General features: G+C 40.8%; 1 protein-coding gene across 1 annotated transcript in view; it reads right to left on the bottom strand.

Moving 5' to 3' along the window:
• Window positions 1–24,728, bottom strand: part of LOC311487822 (CD276 antigen-like) — a 36,706-nt gene extending 11,978 nt beyond the window's left edge. The window contains exons 1-5 of the mRNA XM_084544210.1: window positions 24,458–24,728; window positions 21,291–21,635; window positions 20,664–21,002; window positions 20,155–20,262; window positions 19,162–19,488 (exon numbers count right to left, since the gene is read on the bottom strand). Of these exons, the coding sequence (XP_084400336.1) occupies window positions 19,162–19,488; window positions 20,155–20,262; window positions 20,664–21,002; window positions 21,291–21,635; window positions 24,458–24,524 (1,186 nt within the window). The 5' untranslated portion in view covers window positions 24,525–24,728. The remainder of the gene's footprint in view (window positions 1–19,161; window positions 19,489–20,154; window positions 20,263–20,663; window positions 21,003–21,290; window positions 21,636–24,457) is intronic.
• Between the last annotated feature and the right edge of the window lie 454 nt (window positions 24,729–25,182).

Below are 25,182 nucleotides of genomic sequence, written 5' to 3'. Positions count from 1 at the left end.
TGACCCACGGACCAGATAAGGTTTTATTTTGGTTTTTCATTTTAAAGCTGCACATGTCAGCTACAGGACTGTCAGACTTTTTCTGGCTTGAATTTATGTTTTGGACTTTGGTTATGTTTTTTCTTTTTTTTTTCGTATTCTGTACCGGAAATGTTCTTTTCCCAGGTTAAATGTTAGTGTTCATACTTCAGAGTACAGGGTTTTAAAGCATGAGAACACAGGAGGCATAGACATCCAGATGAACAGTGCTTCAAACAGGAACAGTGAAGTAGACATGAATATGGAGGGTCATTTGAACAAAGATGATTAAGAAATGTATTAAATACATGTCATGGAATATTAATGGAAGTGGAAATCCAGTCAAAAGACGCAAAGTATTGTCATATTTAAAGACTAATAAGGCAGATATAGTTTTCATACAGGAAACCCATCTTGTTGAGGGTGAGGCATGTTTTTCACAGCTCACACTCAAGGTCACAAAATGGAGTTATGATTTTGGTTAACAAGGGGATACATTTTGTGTTGCTTTAAAGAGGTTAAAGATACAGAGGGAAGAATGATATGTGTCCAGGCATTAATAGAAGGTATGCAGGTGATATTGTGTAATATTTATGCACCTAACAAGGGATACCCACACTTCTTTCACGAAGTGAACAGGGTTTTAGGGGAGATGGATGGGCGAATAATACTCGCAGGAGACTTTAATCAAGTAATGGACCCTATTTTAGACAAAAGTCAGTTTAAAGGTCCACTGATGACTAAAGATAGGGAAGCAATTCATATGTTAAAAGATGACATGGTGCTTGTGGATATCTGGAGGCTTACTAACCCTCGGGTGAGGGAGTACACGTTTTTTTTCCCATTGTCATAAGTCACACTCCAGAATTGACTTCTTCTTAATTGCAAGCCCCTTAGTAAACAGTGTAGTTAGTTGTAGTATAAGAACTATTGCTATCACAGATCATGCAGCGGTGGAATTATGTATAAACACAGAATTGGACATGGGATTACAAGAGGACTAGATGGAGAATGAATACATCATTACTACAGGACAAAGGCTTTAGGACATTGTTGGGAGAGGATTTGAAATCTTTCTTTGAATTAAACATTGGCAGTACTAAGGAAATTGCAACAGTTTGGGAGGCCTCTAAAGCATATATAAGAGGGAAACTAATAGCTCGCTCGGCTCAAAAGAAAAAAGAGAGCCTAAACAGAATTAAAGAATTAGAAGGTGAAATTAAATTAAAGGAAAATTACTTAGCGGAACACTTCTCAGAACCACAATATCAGGAACTCTGTAAGCTTAAGTTTCAGCTGCATGAAATCTTTAACAAAAAAGTAGAATGTTCCTTATATAGATTAAAAACAAATTTTTATGAAGGTGGGGAAAAAAAATATGGGAAATATGGGAAAATATTAGCTAGACAAGTGAAAGAAAAAGACTCCTCAAATATAATCTCAGCTATCAAACAGGGAGATAAATTAGTAACCTCAACAAAAGATATAAATGAGACATTCCAACAGTATTACAAGAAATTATATACATCAACAGTATCCTGCGATGCCAATGAAATGAATTCATTCTTCTCTAACATTAATATGTCTAAGCTTAACCCTGATCACGCAAGGAAGTTAGAGTCACCTATAACTGTAGCAGAAATAAAGAAAGGTCTGTCATTAATGAACACTGGGAAATCACCATGTTATGATGGATTTTATGTGGAATATTATAAAGAATACCTAGACATCCTTGCCCCAGTCTTGGTGAAGGTGTATCAGGAGGCTTTTGAAAAAGGCCACTTGCCACCGACATTTAATGAAGCTTTAATATCTCTGATTCCAAAAAAAGACAGAGACATAACAGACCCATCTAATTTTAGACCTATTAGCCTGCTTAATCTGGACTTTAAGATATTGACAAAAGTGCTGGCTCTACGACTTCAACAAGGTTTACCCAATATTATACATCCCAACCAAGCAGGCTTCATGAAGAACAGGTCCTCATCGGACAACATGAGGAAATTAATACATCTAATGTGGCTTGCGGAATCCAAAAATGTGCCAATAGCTGCTATTTCCCAAGATGCCGAAAAGGCTTTTGACGAAGTGGAATAGAGTTTTCTCTTTTCTGCTTTGTCACATTTTGGGTTTGGTCCCTATTTTTCTCAGTGGGTAAAGACATTATATAAAGAACCAAAAGCAGCAGTAATTACCAGTGGAGCTATATCACCCTTTTTCAGCCTGTCTAGAGGCACTCACCAGGGCTGCTCTTTGAGCCCTCTATTGTTTATAATTTGTCTAGAAACACTGGCTGTTAGTATCAGGAACAATAGGAGAATTAAGGGAATAGAGGGCGGTGGACAGGAACATAAATTGTTGCTATATGCTGATGATGTTTTAGCTGTAGTGACAGACCCTGAGGCATCTTTACCACATTTGATGGATACTATTCAGTCCTACTCTAAACTGTCACGTTACATAATTAATTGGAATAAATCCGAGGCTATGCCTTTGACTTCCACATGCCACCGTTACATGGTGGAAAAACTTAAATTTAAGTGGGTACCTCAAGGCATGAAGTACCTTGGAATTAAACTCAGTCAAGACCTAGGAGAGATGCCTTCGTTAAACTTTAATCCAGTGTTGGAAAAAATGAAAACAAATTGGGAGAAGTGGCAAAAGATAAAACTTACTCTGTGGGGAAAAGTCAATATTATTAAAATGATAGTAGCTCCTCAATTTAATTACTTAGTAATGATGCTGCCAATCACAATACCGCCTGCCATTTTTAAGAAGTATGATGATGTAGTTAAACAGTTTTTATGGGATGGGAAAAGAGCAAGGATAAAACTAAACAAACTCTGTGCCCCCATGGAGAAAGGGGGCTTAGGTGTACCAGATCCAAGGTTATATGGGATATCTTTTGAAATGGCTAAATGAGCCAAATATTGGAAAATGACAGACAACAAGCTAGACTGGATGGAGATTGAGTTATGTTTACCATTTAGTCCAAAGGAGCAACTGTCTCAACAAAGTAATACAACAAATCCAGTTCTTGTTCACTCTAAGGAAGTGTGGGCCAAGGTACACAAAATGTATAAGCTGTCACAATATGTACAGACATGTGCTTCATTATGGTTTAATCCTGCCATACATGTTGGTAAAACGTCAGTGTATTGGAGGCAGTGGCGTTCAAGTGGTATAAGTACTATAGGAGACTTATATAAAAATGGACAATTCATGTCTAATGAGGAATTGTCGTGTCAATTTAGACACGTAGGAAAACAGCATTTTTGGAGATACATACAAATTAGGGAAAAATTTAGAAACTGTAAAATTTTGAATTTGTAATTGTTCAGAAAATTATATTTTGGAATATTTGAATGCGCCACAGGAACGCTGCACGGCCTCACAATTTTATAAACTAACAAACTATTCAGTAAGTGGTGAGTCCTCTAATGTGAAATTGTTACGGCAGCAAGACTTGAGAATAAACTTTACCCAGGAGAAATGGCTGGGTATAATAGCAGACTATGGAAAGTATGTAAGGGAGGCAAGAGGGAAGTTCACGCAATGTAAGATCGTACACAGATACTATCATACCCCTGTGAGATTACATAGAATGAAACTGATGAATGATAATATGTGTTGGAAGTGTAAAACAGTGGTAGGAACTTTTCTTCACTGTTAATGGGAATGTGCATTAATGAGTCCATTTTGGGTTAAAGTCGTGGACTTCTTGAGTAACTGGTCAGGCTCAGTGATTCCCCTGACTCCTGCTGTATGTTTATTAGGGGGCAGATCGCAAATACTGAATATATCAAAAAGAACCTTTTCTGTGATTATGGTGGGCTTGGTCACAGCTTCCAGAGTTATCTTAAGACACTGGAAAACCCCTGTACCTCCTAATATGAAAGACTGCTTTAATGCAATGGTGGAGACTGCATCTTATGAATCTATGCTTCACAAACTGTCAGCTAACAAGGAGGATGGGATGACCTCTTGGGATCTTTTTTGGACCTACACGAGGACTAATGCAAACTCAGCCTAACAAGTCAGAGACTTAATGTAGCACAGCTCCTTTTCTTTTTTCTGTGGACTGGATCCCCCCCCCCCCCCCCCCCCCACATTTATTTACTTACTTTTCTTACTTGGTTCTCTTATTTTATTTTTCTAATTTTATTTTTCCTCTGTGACATGTCAGAATATGTTTATGCCAAGAATCTGAGATGTATGGCCAACCCTGTACTCACAAAAACTCAATAAAAATTTAAATGAGAAAAAAAAGAAAACTGTGTACAGAAAGAGAAACTGTGAGAAAACAGAGAGAGAGAGAGAGAGAGAGAGAGAGAGAGGGAGAGGGAGAGAGAGAGAGAGAGAGAGAACCTTTCACATTGAGCTCCACTAGTTTCTCCATCAGGATGTCTCCCTCCTTGTTGTAGACGGTGCAGGTGTAGGTGTTGGTGTCTCTCTCTGTGGGGTATTTCAGGGTCAGACTGAGGTCTCCAGTTTCCAGCAGGTCTTCATTCATCTTCGTTCTGTTTCTGTAAATCTTCTTCTGGTCTTCAAGCTGGTCAGAGCCGTTCTCATACACATGGACTACTTCATCTTCATCATCCGTCCACTCCACTTTAGCGTCTTCAGGCAGGTGAGGTGTGGTTTTCCAGGTCAGCTGGACAGACTCCACCCCTGAATCCATCTCCACCTGGTAGACTGAGAGGACAACAAATCCCATCATCAGCTGTAGAGACAGCAGCAGCAGCTCTGAGCACATTGAAGAGAAATATTTGGAGTGAAACATGTTTGACTGGTTCCAGTCTGAAATATGTCCCATTCTCCATTGAACAGAGACAAGTTAAGAAGTGTAAACTACTGATGTATTAAATGTTAAATGTTCAACTATCTATTTATGAAGTGAATGAATGATTTCAGAACATTTCCCTGTGTCTTAATCAGGTTCATTCCTTTTCATTCTTATTTCCCAGCACCAGCAGCAGATTGTCTTTCTTGTCTTCTGGCTCATGTATGGTCGAGGGCCTTCTTACCCAAGAACAAACAGGAGCTCTCTAATTATTCATTAATGACACAAAAGTTCTTCAGTTGTGTGTAGCATCAGTTTAGGATCTAATCTGTGCTGATGAATGATTCATGCAAACAATGATCTTCAGTTCTCATCCTGAACTTGACAAAAACATCATTTATCAGAAGAGGAATCAAACCAAGCTGCTGTCATTGGCACATTTTATTGCCACTGACAGCTAAAAGACACCTCCCCTCTAGGACATGCTGGACCTCCAGAGAAGCTGGAGTGAAGTTCCTGGAGAACAGGAGACCCACTCCTCCACTGATTGCTGTGTGGTGACTAGAAACCACCTCCCCCTCCCATCCTCTGTTCCAGTCTACCTCATTGTTTGCATCACTGTGTGTTTCTTGTAGAAAAAGAACATCCATGTGTTTGATTCTAGCTGATTCATATATAACAGCTCTCTTCTTAGCATCTCTGGCCCCATTTACATTCAGACTCCCCACTCTAAAAGAAGCCGTACAGACTGAGGAATAAAAGAACAAACAATAACTGAGGTCAAATGCAACAAAGAGCCTTTTCCATCATCACTGCTGAAGTGTTGTCTCTTAACTTTAAGCTCTAGTTTCCTCAGCCTGAAGACTTCCTGATCAGTTAAAGCTGATTCTTCTCTGTTCCTCATGTGGAACCTGGCTGAGGTGGAAAAACCTTCCAGATCAGGAAAATAATCCTCCACTTTAACTCCTTTCATGTTCTTTGTTTCCTGGAGGAAGGACTTGACCATTGTGGCTGTGTAAGCCTTTCTTCCCCCCCCCCCCCCCCCCCCTTTAAGAAGGGACAGATGACTGCTGTCAGACTCAGTCTTCCTCAGCAGCACTGCTGTCTGTCTGCTCCTGCTTCTTCTCTGTGTCTGTCTGCTCTCACTCCTCTTGATTTTGCTTCAGCACACGTGTTTTTAGTTTCAGTCCTTGGTTTACGTGGAGTACATTTGTATTCTGATTCTGCTTCCACCATCTCAGCCTCTTCAACCTGCTCACACCATGCTCTGCTCACTTCACCTGCACCTACCTGTGTTTCACATAGCTCACCTGTCTCTCCCACCTGTGTCACACTCAAACCATTTCCACCATTCACAGTGTTTTCACCACTGATCTCACTTTCCTCAAGGTCATCTTCACCACTTACACCAACATCTTCCTCCTGTGAGTCCCTCCTCTCCCTCAACCTGTACACTGTCCTCACCAGCAGCACCGTCCAGGCCGTCCTGCTGACCAGCACCATCCCGCCCTGACCCCACAGCTCCTCATCCTGGTTGTTCAGGATCATGTAGAGCTGTCTCCTGTGAGACACCACATGCTTCAACAATGGAGACTTACAGCCAGAGAGGATCTTTTTAAGAGGAGACACAACTTTTCCATGTCTAGATAACTCTCTGCTTAGGAACTCATCAGTGATAAAGGGGGGGACATTAGACACAATGACCTTTGTTGTGGACAGCGTCAACGGTTGCACCGACACAAACAGATCACTGACGGAGAGAGAGAGGATGAAAATAATAAAGACCGAATGAAAGAAAAGACAAAGAAAGAAAGAGGGAGAAAAAAAACAAACCTCTGACATTGAGCTTCACTTGTTTCTTCATCAGGATGTCTCCCTTCTTGTTGTAGACGGTGCAGGTGTAGGTCTTGAGGTCATTGTATGTGGGGTATTTCAGGGTCAGACTGAGGTCTCCAGTTTCCAGCAGGTCTTCATTCATCTTCGTTCTGTTTCTGTAAATCTGGTTCTGGTCTTCAAGCTGGTCAGAGCCGTTCTGATACACATGGACCTTCCTGGTAAGCAAAGTATTTTCTGTTGTCCACTCCACTTTAGCGTCTTCAGGCAGGTGAGCTGTGGTTTTCCAGGTCAGCTGGACAGACTCCACCCCTGAATCCACCTCCACCTGGGGGACTGAGAGGACAACAAATCCCATCATCAGCTGTAGAGACAGCAGCAGCAGCTCTGAGCACATTGAAGAGAAATATTTGGAGTGAAACATGTTTGACTGGTTCCAGTCTGAAATATGTCCCATTCTCCATTGAACAGAGACAAGTTAAGAAGTGTAAACTACTGATGTATTAAATGTTCAATGTTCAACTATCTATTTATGAAGTGAATGAATGATTTCAGAACATTTCCCTGTGTCTTCATCAGGTTCATTCCTTTTCATTCTTATTTCCCAGCACCAGCAGCAGATTGTCTTTCTTGTCTTCTGGCTCATGTATGGTCGAGGGCCTTCTTACCCAAGAACAAACAGGAGCTCTCTAATTATTCATTAATGACACTAAAGTTCTTCAGTTGTGTTTACGATCACGTTACCAGTATCGACCGGTACGCTGGTAAACAGTTTATAGATTCACTGTAAAGTGTAATAAACACAAAGACAGACTTCACTTCTGTGTTGGTTCACCTGGTTCAGCAGAATTTATTGACATGTGAGCCTTTAACACCAAACATTATAAATGTACCTGGTTCCAAACATCATATTCTGTGCCATCTTCTACTCTGGTGGAACACGGCAACACCCCAGACTTCAACTACATGCAACATGATCACTTTCCTCACAAACATCTTTTTGTTTTCTCTTTATCAACAGTGCATAACGTCACATTTACGCCCATTCATCAAGTTATTTTGACGTGGATTATTCACCTTATTTACCTGTAAGGTGAATAAAACAAAAAGACAGACTTCACTTCTGTGTTCGTTCACCTCGTTCAGCAGAATGAGGGAAAACGAAACGCAGCGGTGAAGTCGCCAAGTAACTGCTGCAAGATGTTGTAACCAAGCATTCAGCCACATAAGTGATGATGATTGGCTAAGGTAGGGTAAGATTTCATCAGTGTTGGGTATAGTTACTTTGGAGAGTAGTTAGTTAGGTTACTACGTTCAATTAAAAGTAATGCGTTACGTTACAGCGTTACCTATGAGTAACAGTAACACGTTAGAGTACTCCTGCGTTACCAAACATCAAAAGCCATTAGCAGCTCCTCGCACATGCTGCAACTCAACGACACACAGCCTCCTTTAAATGCACCGAGAAGTCCTGACAATGAATAACGTCATTCATCCAACCAGATTAACTCTGCAGGAGAACAATACCAGGGTGATAGAGGGGTTCTTCTTTAATACAAGATGTTTTTTTAAATTGGAAGTGGATTTTTTTGTGGTCGACAGAAGCTTTTCACCAACACAGAGTGAGCATGTTACCATTATGTTGTTCTTGTCCTTTTCGCTGGCGAATTGAAAATAATGTGCGTACTTCCACAATTCAAAAGCTGTCCTCTCTGCCATCAACACTCACACCCACACACCCACACACACATACTGGTAACGTAGGTCAGCAGGGGACAGACGCATCATCACAGCGCTGCTCGTCTGCTGACACATCCTCAGGTGGCACAGTACTGTCTGACAAGAAGCAGCTGTAGTCGGAATTTTTCTTTCCTTATCCAGAGAAATTCTTAAAGTAACGGATTACTTTAAAAAAAATAACAAAGTTACTGATTACTTAACGCACGAAACTAACGCGTTGCGTTACAAGTTACACGAAAAAAGTAATTAGAGTACTCTAACGCGTTACTTTGTAACGTGTTACCCACAACACTGGATTTCATGGTAAGCCAATCAGGGGCAGGGCAGTGTTCGGTTGGGCGTGTCTAAGCTCGTTAGGGTCCGGTTGTCATGGCCACCAGGGCCAGCTGCTGCTGAAGTCTCCTTCTGACTCTCACCTCTGCCTGAGTGAGAGGGAGGTCCAAAAAAACTGGACCCTAGGATTAGGGGTCCCAACTAATGCTCATAAATCAGAAACTACAAGTCCTATCGAGAAAACAAAGACATTCTGAGCGTCAGCCGCTTGTCCTCTACGATTTAGTGTCATTCCCACGCGCGAACTATGAAAATTGTGGCCTCAATCGATTGAGAAACGTAAGGAGGCAAAGGTATTCTCGACGAAAAATCGCTCTCACTTTTCACATACACATGGGGAAAAATTTGAAAAGTGGTCGGTGCACTCCTCGCTCGGAGGAACCTACAGTCCAAACCGTAGGACATACAGAAATCAGACCCACACCATCTGAAAGCCAACAAAAATCCCTACGTTTTTATGTATTTTTCATCTCTGTACCTCAAAAACTGTGGCCACCCCATAAGATTGAACACTTTTTTTTCTTCAGAATTTCAAAGAATCTCTGAAGTTAGAGTGTGAGCCAGAGTGCGGCCATAAGGATCCATTATAAACCAGAAGTTTTTAAGATTTTTCAAAAATTTCATCAAAACATAAACTGTGACCCTGACCAAACCGTAAAAGGTATCCAAACACTGTTTTCAGGAAAATAAAGCTACACTTCCCGTGCCTCGTACAAACTTACAAACAGTCATTTTTCTACTCAGAAGCACGGCCGAGTAATCGCTCAGCAAAGTGAAGGAGGGCATTTTGGAATGCTGGTGATGTTTTCAGTCTTCTCCATTCATTTCAATGGGACTAAACGTCCGTATTTTTCCTGATTATTCCCACACCGTTGGAAGAATCCCTTAGAAAAGTCATGTTTTAGGAACCGGTACCACACACGAAGTCTTCTAAATCTGAGGTAGCACTCTCAGCTCAAGGCTCAGGTTGAAGACATGCTCCATAACTCCACACAGTTCATCTGCACAGGACTTAAGGAGCCTGGAGCTGATACCATCCGGTCCAGATGCTTTCCTTGGTTTTATCTTCCTCAGCTCTTTTCTCTCCTGGGGCCTCATGTATGAAGGGTGCGTGCAGACAAAAAAACGTTCCATACGTACTCGCTCACAGAAAAGTGACACATGCCGAAGTGTCTTTGAGCAAGATACTGAACCCCCAGTTGCTCCCAGTGGTGTGTGAATGTGTGAGTGAATGAGTAGATGTGTCTGTGACTGTAAAGCGCTCTGAGTACCAATAGGTAGAAAAGCTCTACATAAAAGCAAGGCCATTTACCTTTTACCATCAGTGAAATGACCGTGAACTTGTCCGTTCCTTCACCAACATCATGTCTGGCGTACTCTGGCTTCTACAGCTGTTGATCCTCTGGAGACACTTAGAGGTGATGCTGGGAAACTGTCATCAATGTGAAAACTATTAGTCTGACCGGTCGACCCTGAGCAGAGCCATGCCAGCCGTGTGGGACGGAGTTATCCTCATGTCAGCCAGGTATATCAAATACCCACAATGCATCTGAACAGGTCAACATTAAAGAGCTGGTTTCTGAATGTAATCAGAGCTATGGACTGGACACACACTGATATAAAAGAACCATCACATGATGAAACATGTTCATTCATCAATGTTCAGATCATATGTGATATTAACCAACATGGTGGAGGACAGCTGTCAAAGAGGACATGTTTGTCTCCACTCCAGTGGAGGACAGCTGTCAAAGAGGACATGTTTGTCTCCACTCCAGTGAGTAGCGTCTCCAGGTCTCTTTCTGTGAAGTTCTTCTTTTTCCCGTCTTACCCTTAGCAAAAAGAAGTTTATTCAAGTGTACTAGAAGTATACTTATTTTATACTAAAATTGAGGTAGTATACTTGAAGTTTACTTTTTATATACTTTATTTCATATACTTAAGAATAGTATAGTGAAGTATACTTGGCTGATACTGAAAAGTATAAAGAAAAGTGTAAGACTAAGTATATATATACTAAGACTTACACTTATACTTTAAGACTAAAGCTTATACTTGTACTTTGGTATACTTTTTACTACTTTCTGCCACAAAGTACTAATACTTACTATAGCTTAGTCCAAGTACAGAATAAGATCAAGTCATTAACTTGTGCATATATTTAATTTAGCAGAATAAAAATGTTTTTCCACTACACAATTTATTTGTGGTATTACCCCTTTTAGAAACTTACATGTTTAAGATCATATAGTGCTGGACTTCAGAAGTTTACAGTAAATGGTATGTGTGTTCACTGACATTATCTTTATGTACCTTAAAAACATACACAACAACAGAAACATTGACTTGACTTTATTGATCAAGGTCTAGTCCCTTTCATAAGAGTTTGGCAATGGTGTTAAGTACACAGCATCATCCGTTTCAACAAGAACACATTTAGTTTTAATCATGTCAGGCCACACAGCATTAACAGTTTTGTTTTGTTTTATTCTCATATATAAAGTACTTTGTTCTGTGAATCTTTACATACACAGGCCTGTCTGATTCTGTAAGTACCTCAACTAAAACACAACATAGTTTGCCAAAGTCATTAATTAAACTTAATGTGTCATCTTTCAAGCATACAGTACTGTTGTATCTCTTCTTTAGTCTGAAATGTCCACGTCCAGTTTGCTTGTGGTAGGGTTCTCAGTGTTGACTTCATCATCATCATCTTCTTCACTGTTGGAAGTGTTACTCGGTTGTTCTTCTGTGTTGATTTGGTTATCTTTATTATCATTCTACATGTGAACCAAGGAAAGAGAATGAAAAATGTAGTTAATAAAACGATTAACTGAAATTGTGCAGGTGGTTTACTGTAGCCTTTGCTTTGTACTGACAATGTTGTCATTCGTCTACACTTAGACTAGAGGATAGGTCAAAATGTACCACAATTAAGATAAACTGTCTGTTAGATGGTATGAATGCACTCAACTATTACAGCAAACCTCTAACTACATGTACAGTAAACTACATGTGTGCACTGCTGACACTTTTTGAGGGTGTCACTGGAAGCCCTCTGATGAATATTATATAAATCAGTGACGTGGCATATGACATGTGGTAATGATTATAGCTATCAGAGGAGCTGACAGCACAGTTTAGAGAAGATTCTTAAAATTCAATCAAGCAGGATAAGAAAGTTACCCAGATACATGGGGGAATGTATCCTGGCAACAGAAGATGTCCTGACATATTTCAAGATTGGATGTGTGTAATAACTTGGACAAACTGTGTCATTGTGTATTTACCTGTTGAAAGGCAGTATCCAAAAGCCTAGGTGTGGGGGAGCTCCTACTGTTGAACCATCTCTAACTTCTCTGTGGGAAACAATAGGTCGACTCATGTCACCTTGTGTGTTGTCCTGTAGTTCTGTCCTGTCCTGGAAAGGTGGGGTGTTCAAATATGAATGTCAATTATTACTCAAGTCATTTCATTCCCCATGGGTATACTGAGTGCATTTTTAACATAAAATAATCCCAACATTTTTTGGGAAGATGCCTCCAAATGAGACTGTACATAGTGCATGGGTAGCAATTACCTTTGAAAATAAAACCAGATTCAACATTTCGCCTTAAATTGTAAATATTTGTACAATATATATATATTTTCAAAACTAGGCTACAAATTGATGAATTCAATCAAAGTTGCTCAACTAAATGTATTACAAATTAATGCAACTAGTAATTTATATACAGTAGTCCCCAAATAAACTAAAATAAAACATTACATTTTAGTCTGACCTTTTCAACTGATGATGATTTACATATCAAACCAGTTCAACATATGCAACTGGAAACGGTAATTTAATATAAAGCTAGACACATGGTAACTTGGAGCTAACCTCACATCACCAGCAGCCTGTGGAAAGTAATGGAATGGAATATTCTACCAACTGTGTTGAACATAAAGCTCTGCTGCACTGTAAGCAGCAAGCTAGCTGCTGTGTTCTGATCTTAGACATCATGAAATCATAACAGTCTTAATTCATTATCTGTTACTTACTTTTACTTTCCATCTGTACTTGGTAGTCCTTGGAATCTCTGCTGTGTAATCCTCCAGATATCTTTTATAAGGTCTACGACGTTTCTCCATGTTAGCTCTAATGAGCTAATTCAGAAGCTTCTCCAGCTCTCGCTGTCACAGTAGGCGCGTTCGACTTCATGCAGATCTGAGCAGATCTGACTTGACGTGATGCATGCTGGGTAGAACAAGTTCATTTTAACCAATCATATTCGAGATCTATGAGCATGACAACCCAGCATGCATCACGTCAAGTCAGACTCAGACAGATTTTTTTTTTTTTTTTTAAACTTTATTGAAAATTGAACAAACAAAACAGAGAAATAGAAAGTTTAGCCAGGGGGCCACAAACAAGAAACAGTTCACATAAAAACATTAAATACATTACACAAACCTACTGTTTTGATGGCTTTGGTGTTAGTGGAGTTCCTAATAGTGTGAATGTACTGCTTGGTTTCATTTTGAAAAAAACGAAAACAAGGATTTTTATTGATATATCTGCATTTATGAATATGGAATTTGGCTAATAAAATAATAAGGTTAATTATATAGTACTGGTTGCTTTTAGATGGAGTAAAAGATGTGAAACCAAACAGTACATTCTCAAAACAAAGAGTAAAACTGTCATCAATATGAGTAGAAATAAAAAGACTAACATCATTCCAGAAACTATTTGAAAAAGTACAAGACCAAAACAGATGAAAATTGTCTTCTGGGCATTTCAGACTCAGACAGATCTGCATCAAGTCGAACGCGCCTAGTGTCGCGCACATAAACTGTACGGTCGCGCGTTGCACTTCCGGTCCATGTTCCCGCCTCCCTACCTGGCAGCCAATGGGAGCCTAGTTTCAAACTGGCGTCCACCGCTGCAGGTAACGATCTTGTTCTCCAAAGAAAAAACAACGGTCCCGTTCTCAACAAGGAAAGAAGGAGAAAACGACATGGAGGTGAAGTGGAACATTAAAGGCAGAGAAAAGTCAGACGGTCCAGCCTTTTTCCCAGCAAAGGTTTTAATGTTTGGTGGTAAGTTGTTGCCTTTTATTTCTTCCCAGTTACCTTGATAGCATTGATTTAATCTGTCACTTTGTCATAGCCCAGTTGTTTGCACGTGACGTCACCGCCGGCATGCTGCCCATTGTTTTCCATCAGTTACCACTCTGTCATATTCAGTCTAGATCAGGGATGGACAACTGGCGGCCCGGGGACCGCACACGGCCCGCGACCTCACTCGAAGTGGCCTTTAGATTAATTTTTGATAATTATAAAAATGCTTCCTCTGCGGCACTGAATCAGTTGTAATGACACAGTTGGCCACTAGATGGCGCCTCTAATGCAGACGCCGCCTCGTGCTTCCACCGGGTCTTCTCTACCGAGGAAGAAGAGACGTTGAGCCGTGGCTTATAGAGCGGAGAAAATCATGTGTGTTTCAGGTGAAATGGGAAGAAGATTATCTGTTCACAGAATTTAAAAGCAAACCTATGTGCTTCTGCTTAGAGACGTTATCTGCCATGAAAGATTTCAATTTAAGTTGCCGCTACAACACGTTGCACAAAGATAAATACGAGAAGTATACTGAAGCTGCAAGGGCTGCTATTGTAGCGGACCTTAAATCAAAAGTACACAAACAACAGCGACTTTTTACCAGTGCCCACTACTGATAGTGGTGAGGTAGAGTGGGTATACAGGGAAAATGTTCAACCCTTTCTTAGTGTAAAAAGTCACAAATAAGTTCTTGCAATTAATGTTTGATGTTCTGCAGGTTTCTGCCATCCTTGAAGAGGATGGTAATTTGTATGTTTTATTTTCATGAGCCCTTTGCACTAAAAAAAATAACTAAGTGGTTATTTTTGTTTGCTTCAATAAACACATGTGTGCGTGTATATATATATGTGTGGTTGTATACACACACACACACATACATACATACATACATACATACATACATACACAAACATATTTAAAATGGCAGTTTTATCATTTATCATATATATACATCATCGAGAGATCAGACTGGTCTACACTGTTGAAGCTACTCACTAGCCTAATAGACAGTGGAAAAACTTACTGCACTGCTGTTGAAGACTCGCTGCCTGCTAGTGTCTCTCTCCCTTTCCATCCTGTCTGTGCTGGGTTTCTAGTCGGTTGACTGTCCAGCTGGGAGATTGAGGCTTTGTGCTAGCTAGGCTACCCTTAGCAGAAAGTAGTATACTTGAAGTTCATTTTATTAAGTATACTTGAGTATAAGTATAAGTATAGTAAGTATACTACAGACCATGTACTTGTAGTGTACTAGAAAGTATACTAATTTAATACTTCTTCCGGCTAAATTGGAACGTTTTAAGTATATAAAAGTATACTTCAAGTTTACTTATAAAAGTATACTTGAAGTATACTTTTATAAACTAAAATGTAGACTACAAGTATATAACTAGTACACTAGTAGTATATAGATGAGTGTACTTGTAGTGTACTTGAAAGTATACTAAGTTAATACTTCTTCCGGCTAAATTGGAACGTTTAAAGTATACTTTAAGTATACTTTTATAAACTAAAATGTGGACTAGAAGTATATACCTAGTGCACTAGCAGTATATAAATGAGTGTACTTGTGGTATACTTAGAGTATACTTTTATAAACTAAAAAATGAACTAGAAGTATATAACTAGTACAGTAGTAGCATATTGAAGAGTGTATTTGTGGTATACTTAAAGTATACTTTTATAAACTAAATACATACATACATACATACACAAACATATTTAAAATGGCAGTTTTATCATATATGGTTAAGTGTGCGGTCCAATGTGGCCCTCTGGTAGTGTTGATGAAAAATTGTGGCCCCCTCCATCATTTAAGTTGCCCATCCCTGGTCTAGCTGATTTAGGTGTGATGTATGTGCATTCCCTCTATAGAGTTTTTTTTCCTGATCGCATTTAAGTTCAGAAATATACCTGATAAACCATCCTTCATGCCTCTTTAACAAGTGTGTTAATTGTGGATGGTGAATAAAAATAACACTGAAGTAATGTTTTGTGTTTTTTCCCTCACAGTCCATGTCCAGGCCAAGTTCCCCGACACCACCATGCACGATGTGAGACCAATCAGAAGAAAGAAATGCAACAATATACTGTAAGCTATGCCAAGCAAGCAGCTGAAAATAAGTCATAAAAGTAACGTTTTCGTTTCTGTCAATGTATTTATTATTTTTGGTTCCAAAGTGCACGTCTTTGGAACCAAAAATAATAAATAACACTTTTCTTTTACCTTTTTCTTTTGACAAGGAAGGACTTCAGTTCTAAGTTGGAGACATTTTGTTTACACATTTTTACATGTAAATGTGAACAGCAAAGAAGGACTTGATTTCATAGAAGCTCTTTGTTTTATAAATGCGCATATTTAAGCAGGTATTTGTAAATACACTGTATGGTATGTTCTATAAATATATAACTTGTTCTCAACATTCTGTCTTGTGATTTTGTAAATACATTGCAGTCTAGTGTACACATGGTATGGGTAAACTTTAAGAATACTTTAAGAAGTATATTTCAAGTATATAAATAGTATGCTACAAGTATACTTGTAGTATAACGACAAGTAAACTAGTAAAACGCCAAAAAATTCTGTTTTAGTAATTCTAAGTTCATACTTACCCTTAGTAAAAAGTAGTATGCTTGAAGTTCATTTTATTAAGTATGCTTGAGTATAAGTATAGGTATAGGAAGTATACTACAGACCATGTACTTGTAGTGTACTAGAAAGTATACTAATTTAATACTTCTACGGACTAAATGGGAACATTTTTAAGTTTATAAAAGTATACTTTAGGTATACTTTATAAGGTAATTTTAAGTTTACAAAAGTACTCTTTCAAGTATACCACAAGTACACTCATCTATATACTACTAGTGTACAAGGTATATACTTCTAGTCCACATTTTAGTTTATAAAAGTATACTTTATGTATACCACAAATACACTCTTCAATATACTACTACTGTACTTGTTATATACTTGTTCATTTTTTAGTTTATAAACATATACTCTAAGTATACCACAAGTACACTCGCCTATAAACTGCTAGTGTACTAGGTATTTACTTCTAGTCCACATTTTAGTTTATAAAAGTATACTTAAAGTATACTTAAAACGTTCCAATTTAGCCAGAAGAAGTATCAAATTAGTATACTTTCTAGTACACTACAAGTACACTCGCCTATATACTGCTAGTGTACTAGGTATGTACTTCTAGTCTACATTTTAGTTTATAAAAGTATACTTAAACTATACTTTTATAAGTAAACTTAACGTATACTTTTATATACTTAAAACGTTCCAATTTAGCCGGAAGAAGTATTAAATAAGTATACTTTCTAGTACACTACAAGTACATGGTCTGTAGTATACTTACTATACTTATACTTATACTCAAGTATACTTAATAAAATAAACTTCAAGTATACTACTTTTTCCTAAGGGTACTCATTCTTATGTTTTCATTATCTGATCGTACAGAGAGGAGAATCTCAGGTGGAGGGTCAATTTAAATATAATTTCCATATTTAAAAGGGGCGTAGACAGGGAGGGGTCAGGTACGCTCTACTGGGATGTACAAACCCTCTGATGTTCTTCCTCTGCAGCTGCTCCTCCATCTTCCTCCTGTAGCTGGCCTTTCCCTCCCTCATCTTCCTTCTCAGCTCCTTCTGTACAGTCCTCAGCTCCTCCTTATTCTCCTCCTTATACACAGCTTTAACAGAGCAGTGTGTAGGTTTACACCACCTCTGGTTCATGAACACAGCCAGGCCTCCTCCTTTCTCCTTACCACTGTCAGCTGTTCTGTCCACCCTCAGAAGGTGAAAGTTGTCCATCATAACAGTGGCGTCCAGGATGCTCGGTGTAAGCCAGGTCTCCATCAACAGAAGGACTCTGGGGGGATCTCATGTCTGTCCTGAGGGAACACTACAGCGCTACACAGCACCATCAGCTGGAAGCGTCTAGGAACTTAATGTTAAGGTTGATATATTACTAGTATTAGGAGCAAAGTGTCATTTTAAATGCTATCTAAGGAGGACTAGAAGGGATTTACTGACATCTGTTTTACAAGATGACTTCTTTCCAGATTTGAGGAATACCAGATGAACAAAAGCATCACCAATGAACCACAACAGCCTTCAATCTCATCACCTCATCGTCCACAAATGACTGACAAACTTTAGGAAATGCAACGGAGAATAAGGCCCTGAAATAGCAGAAGATACACCAAGCTGTTGATGGATACGCTGATGATGATGATGGTATGTTTCAATATGAGATGAGACGAGGACAAGACAGGACAGAAATGAAGTATTGTGGAACTCATTCTAGAGCTTTGGAAATGAAATGTCAGCACTTTTTGTACAAATGATTTGAGCTGCACTTTTCTACATTTGATCAAATGTTTCTTCAGCAAAGAAAGTTTAAAAGGAAGAATATTGTTGCAGATGAGTTCAATGGAACTGGTTAATAGTGCCATATGGAAGGATCAGCTCTTTGCTTTTAGACATTTATCACATGTTATGATAAATAAATGTAGATTTAAAAAGGATTGATGATCTGTCATTTAAATGGAATAGATTATTACTGTTAAAAGGACTAAATGAAAAGTTTAGGACTGGAGGACAAAGACTTGGTCCCATCTCTGGTATCTACAGTACTGACCTCTGACCTCTGACCTGTATCTACAGTATTGACCTCTGACCTCTGACCTGTATCTACAGTACTGACCTCTGACCTCTGACCTGTATCTACAGTACTGACCTCTGACCTCTGACCTGTATCTACAGTACTGACCTCTGACCTCTGACCTGTATCTACAGTACTGACCTCTGACCTGTATCTACAGTACTGACCTCTGACCTCTGACCTGTATCTACAGTACTGACCTCTGACCTGTATCTACAGTACTGACCTCTGACCTCTGACCTGTATCTACAGTACCTCTGATCTCTGACCTGTATCTACAGTACTGACCTCTGACCTCTGACCTGTATCTACAGCACTGACCTCTGACCTCTGACCTGTATCTACAGTACTGACCTCTGACCTCTGACCTGTATCTACAGTACTGACCTCTGACCTCTGACCTGTATCTACAGTACCTCTGATCTCTGACCTGTATCTACAGTACTGACCTCTGACCTCTGACCTGTATCTACAGCACTGACCTCTGACCTCTGACCTGTATCTACAGTACTGACCTCTGACCTCTGACCTATATCTACAGTACTGACCTCTGATCTCTGACCTGTATCTACAGTACTGACCTCTGACCTCTGACCTGTATCTACAGTACTGACCTCTGACCTGTATCTACAGTACTGACCTCTGACCTCTGACCTGTATCTACAGTACTGACCTCTGACATTGAGCTTCACTCGTTTCTTCATCAGGATGTCTCCCTCCTTGTTGTAGACGGTGCAGGTGTAGATGTTGGTGTCTTCATCTGTGGGGTATTTCAGGGTCAGACTGAGGTCTCCAGTTTTCAGCAGGTCTTCATTCATCTTCGTTCTGTTTCTGTAAATCTGGTCCTGGTCTTCAAGCTGGTCAGAGCCGTTCTGATACACATGGACCTTCCTGAAGTTACTGTCCATCCACTCCACTTTAGCGTCTTTAGGCAGGTGAGCTGTGGTTTTCCAGGTCAGCTGGACAGACTCCACCCCTGAATCCACCTCCACCTGGTAGACTGAGAGGACAACAAATCCCATCATCAGCTGTAGAGACAGCAGCAGCAGCTCTGATGGTAACAGGACGTCTCTGTCCATCCTTGTCTATGTGTCTCATGTTGGTGGAGGACTCTCAGTGTTCAGTTTGTTTGAGGACGTGGATCAACCAGGTGACCTGAGCTCACCTGACGTCTGTCACACCTCTGACACAAACCAGTGGAAACTAGTTTGTGACTGAACACCAGTTTTCTTCTTCAGGACATTTGGAGCAGTTACCAAAGAAGAAGTCAGGAACTAATGAGGAACCAATCAGATGAATGGATGAGGAAGAACCCTAACCCGCTGCTCTGGTTTTACTGGGACTGGGAGAGACCTGGACTCATGAGCTCAGAGCTCAGGTCCTGATTGAGGACGTCAGGAGCTTCTGATTAGAGCTGGATTGTGTCTCCGTTTGTCCCTGATGTCTTCCTGACTCGTTCCTTGGTAACTAGTCAAAGCGTCCTGTAAAGTGCTGCAGACATGTTTGATGAAGAGTTTCTGACTTCTGGAACTAAACCTGGAAGTTTCTCTTCAGCTCTCTGTAGCAGCTGTTTGAACTCTGAACTCTTTCAGCAGCTGGAACAAGTCTCCTCCACAGGACACATGTTACCATCTGCATTATGGGTAGTGTAGTAGTAGAGACTCACCTGACATGAAGTAGAGTCGACAATGAAACAAAAGACCCCCAACGACACCAAGAACAACCAGGAGAACCAGGAGAACCAGGAGAACTGTAGGCCAGACTAGAGGTGGTTCTGTGGAGAAACATAAAGAACAACATGACCTCTGACCTCTGACCTGTATCTCCAGTACTGACCTCTGACCTGTATCTACAGTACTGACCTCTGACCTCTGACCTGTATCTACAGTACTGACCTCTGACCTCTGACCTGTATCTACAGTACTGACCTCTGACCTGTATCTACAGTACTGACCTCTGACCTCTGACCTGTATCTACAGCTCTGACCTCCACTGACAGTAGAATAAAATAATAAAGGACTCAGCCTCTTATTATACATGAGATGTGTGTGGACAGCGTGAGACTGAAGGAGTCTGACTCAGGCTAAAAGCCTTACAGATGGTAACCCTACAAATGTCCACTGTGTGTGATCATACAGTATACAGCTGTTTACAGTGGTAGTGTTTATTGCTGACCTTTGACCTGCAGCTCTACGGCTGCCAGTCTCCGTTCGTCTCCAAACGCTCTGATGGAGCAGATGTAGGTTGCGTTGTCAGAGAGGCGGGGTTTCCTCAGATTCAGGCTGAGGTTTCCAGTTCTCAGAGCGTCAGTCTTCATGGATGTTCGGTCGCTGTAAAGCTGGTTTTGGTTTTTCAGTTCATCACCTGTCCTCTGACGCTGGTGGACGGTTGAAGGACTGAGGTCGTAGCGGATCCACTCCACTGTGGGATGAAGAGGAATAGAAGAGTCTTGACAGGGCAACAGGACTGACTCCGCCCCCTCCACCACCTCCACAGTCAGGGTATGCTGGGAAACTGAGAGACAGAAACATGAATCAGCTGGTTTAATAATAACTGTCACATGGAGGAACTGAAGCAGCCTAACATGTTTAATACACGGTCCAGAGTTCCTGGTGGATTTAGTTAAATATCTGTAGATTGTTCTTCAGCTCAGGGGCAACGTTCTGATATGTGACCAGACTGAACCAGAACTCTTCATCAGCTCCTGATCACCACTTTGATTTTCTACTGGAAAGACCAGAAACTGTTTGGCCTTGAGTCTTTGTTTTCCTGTGAAACCACATGTTGAGGTTTGTTTCTGACCTTTGACCTGTAGATGTACGTCTGTCACTCTCAGTTCTTCTCTTCCACCACTGATGGAGCAGGTGTAGCTGCCGCTGTCAGAGAGGTGGGGTTTTGTCAGAGTGAGGCTGAAGTCTCCAGTGTCTAGAGCATCAGGCGTCATCGATGTCCTCCCCCTGTAAACCTGGTTCTGACCTTCAACTTCATCTGTTTCTCCTCGTTTGTGGACAGATTTGGGACTGAGATCGTTCCTGGTCCAAATCACTGTGGGGTCCTCAGGAAAATAATCCAAGTAGTGGCAGGGTAGCAGGACAGACTCCGCCCCCTCATTCACCTGCACCACACCTGCCAGGGCATGCTGGGAAACTGAGAGGACACACAAAGAGAAAGACAAATCAGCTGCATGCTGTGGGTTTGACTTGACACATGACTGACTGTAGGTCACATTATCTGCAGGGACCAGAGAAACCAGTTGAACTATCAGTCAGTCAATGAAAAACTACATTTCATTCACAGACTGAAGTCAAAGAACAGATCATTGAATGTGTTTTGACAGTTTTCATAGATTTGTCTGAAAAACTTCCTCTCTTGCTCAAAGTAATGAGTAATGACATTTGTAAGATTGTGTTGATCAGGTCTGTCCTCTACTCCAGTCCTGGAACAGTTTAGAGTTCAGTCAAGCAGAAGATGATTTTTAGCTCTAACTGATGAATGAACTCATGGTGCACCATCTCTCAGGACTGATCTCTGCACTACACTCCATCAGTAAAAGGCCTCCTCTGGTCCTGATACTAACACAGAGACACATCTCTTCTTTAACAGCACCAATCTAAACCACAAACTGTCTCAACGTCCAAACTAGAACTCCAACCGTGTTATTCATGTCAAGTATTCAGAGATGGCTTCTTGCTTTCACAGATTTACAAGTCTGGAACACTAGGAAGCTAACATGCAGCAAACACAGAGAGAACATCTACTGATTGGAGCAAGATGTTACTGAGAAACATCCTTCATGTTCATGGTCTGCTTGTCCATAAGGTCCAGGGGGGCTGGGTCCAAAGTCAATGCTCTGTTCTCTTGTCTTCTTTCTAGCATTTCTAGCACTCAGCTTAGGAACCATGGCCTCATTCTACAGATGTTTGTCTTTCTGTCCACTCCAGGACACCGTAGCTCACTGTGTTTGTGTTTGATAGTTAACCTCTGACCTGGTTCCAGTTCACAATGTCAGGAACAGAAGACTGGACCGACTGTTCTCTGATCATCTGATACATCCAGACATGTGATAGTCAACGTTCTGTCCTCTGCTGCTCAGAAAGCTTTGGATCATTTGTGTTGATTCCAGTAAGAACCCATCTGAAGACTGACCTGTTGTTAATGTGTGAATGTTCAGACTTTTGTCTAGAGACAGAAATAAACAGGACGGAGGCTGTGAAGTCCAGACCAGGACATTCAGTTTGTTCCAGTCACTGAAAACCTGTCCCACATTCACCACTGGAAACATCAGGATAGATAGGGTGAATGAAAACAGCTGCTGTTTAATAAGGTTAACATTTCTTAACCTTTAATATGTCTCTGTTGCTTGTTCTCAGTAATGTGGCATCTGGATGAGGACACTAGTCGTCAACATCCCCCCATGAAGAAGTCACTAGCTGACAGTTTGACTTTCAAACACATTGACATTTGTAAATGTTTGTGTCCAACAGTGAAGTCCTGACCTGCAGCCAGATCATCAAGCAGTCGTTAGCTCTGAGCTCACCTTCAATCTGTTTGATTCTTTCTTTCTTGATGTGATTTGACATTTACAGCAGTGATTAGAAACAGTCCACGTGAACAGAACATCAGACTCTGCTTCTGGACGTGTCCCTCACAGACAAACTAAGAACTAATCAAAGTTGAAACAGGTCATCACTGACTTTCTTTAAAGAGACAGACGTGAGAGAAATGATCTCAGACTGAAGTGAGAATCAGATCCAGGAAGAAGATATCTTACCGTGAACGAGGATCACAAACACCACCAACGTCTTCATCTTCCTGTCAGACTAAGGCTCACAGCAGCTGATCATCTACTGACTCTCTGACAACACTTCTCTGCAGCCACGTTTGTGAAGACAGTGTCAGCTTTCCTCTGACAGGTGAAGAGAGGGAGGGGCCAGGTGTGTCTCTCTCTACATTCAGCTTCACTCTGATAAAGACGTTCAGTTTCCTCATACTTTCACACCTGTTGATAGAAAAGTTAACATGTTCTCTGATTCTCCAACATATATGACAATATTCACTTAACCACAGAGACGTCTACACCCACTTATGAGTCACGTGCACAGGAGTATAAATATAGATGTCACTGACAGATAGACAGAGCTCACTGTGTTATAGGCCAGGCTAATGTCATTGTGTCCTCTCCTTGCTGCAAGGAAAAGATCCTTAAGGCAACCTCGTCTGGAGTCTGTCTCGTCTCTTCTCTCTAGTGTTGGTAATCTTGAAGATTTATCTGACATCTGTTCATCCAGTTTGTGTCAGGTGCAGCAGTCTGACTCTGAAAGTAAACTAAACTAAATCTAAGGATTTATTTTCACTGTCTCCTAAAAGAAGTAAGTAAAAGAGTAAAAGAAGTTTCAGATTTGGTCATGACTTGGAATGAAGTTGTCTAAAACTATGTAACACAGAATGATGGGATCATTTTACACATTATGTTTTAGAAGCAGTTAGAACAGACGGTGAGCAGTAAACAGGAAGACAAGACGAAGGATCAACTAAAGAGCATTAGAGGAAATAACAGAGAGGAAATTAATAATCTATGAATGGATGAGGAGAAGGCAGACTGCTCTGTTTGAACCAGTGACCTATCAGCCAATCACAAAATAGGATTTCTGTTGCCAGGTGAAATAGTAGCACCGTAACCACGCCTTCCACAAATGCACGCGAATGCTGTGATTGAACGCACACACGTCAAAGAAGAACTGGAAGTGGAGACATCAGGTAATTGTTTCACTTCATCACTTGGAACTAACACAGGAGACAAAGACCAGTGCTGTTCAAGGGGACACTTATGGACAAATGTCTTTTTCTACTTTTTGGTTTTTGTCCTGAAAGACAAGTTGAAAACTTGAGAGCCCTGATTCTAGATCCAGTCAGACTCTACGTTGTCTCCTGAACATGTCAGAGCTAAAGACGCTTTGGTTTCAACTCACCAGCAGAGACAGACAGGACGACGCTCAGTAAAGTCATGCAGAGACACGCAGATGTAACAGCAGCCATCTTGTCTTCTTCTTCCTCCTCTGTTTTCCTGACTTCAATCTATCAACCTGACTAGATCACATTCAGTGGAAGGTTGAAAGAAAACTGAAATAAAACTGAAATAAAACTGAAAGTCTCTGACGGTGACGACTCGTCTGTCTCTATAAACCAGGAAGGTGGAGCAACAGAGGTGGAGGTGGAGCAACGGACGATAACGAAACCATAAAGAACTGAGTCACTACAAACTGAAAGTAAAGAGACGTTCTGAGTGTCACTGATAATCAGTAGCGGTTTTAGGCACGGGCGAACCGGGCAGCTGCCCGGGGCGGCATTTTTTCATGACACAAGGGGGGCGGCACGAGCACTTGGGAAAAAAAAAATAAACAAATAAATCTGCGCCGCTACGTGGTTTTCTAGTATTTGTCATAAGTGTGTGGGGAACTGGCAAATTGTCGCCCCCTGCAGCTGCAGGCGCCCCTGCTGCTGAGAAGGTGCCGTGCATAGAAGCTGTGTGTGAGAAATAGAAAGGGGAGGGGGGCGCGGGGGACAGTTCACCTCTGGGTCTCTCCCAAGTGGAACGGACGTGGGGGGGAGGGGGGGGGGGGGGGGGGGGGGGGGGGGGCACATTTCATTCCTAATATTATAAATACAGGCCTATAATTCCTGCACGTTTCTGTTT

The sequence above is a fragment of the Chelon labrosus genome (assembly GCF_963514085.1).
Source record: "Chelon labrosus genome assembly, chromosome: 1".
NCBI lineage: Eukaryota > Metazoa > Chordata > Actinopteri > Mugiliformes > Mugilidae > Chelon > Chelon labrosus.
Note: the sequence above shows the minus strand (reverse complement) of the source record. Positions and strands in the feature narration are given on the sequence as shown.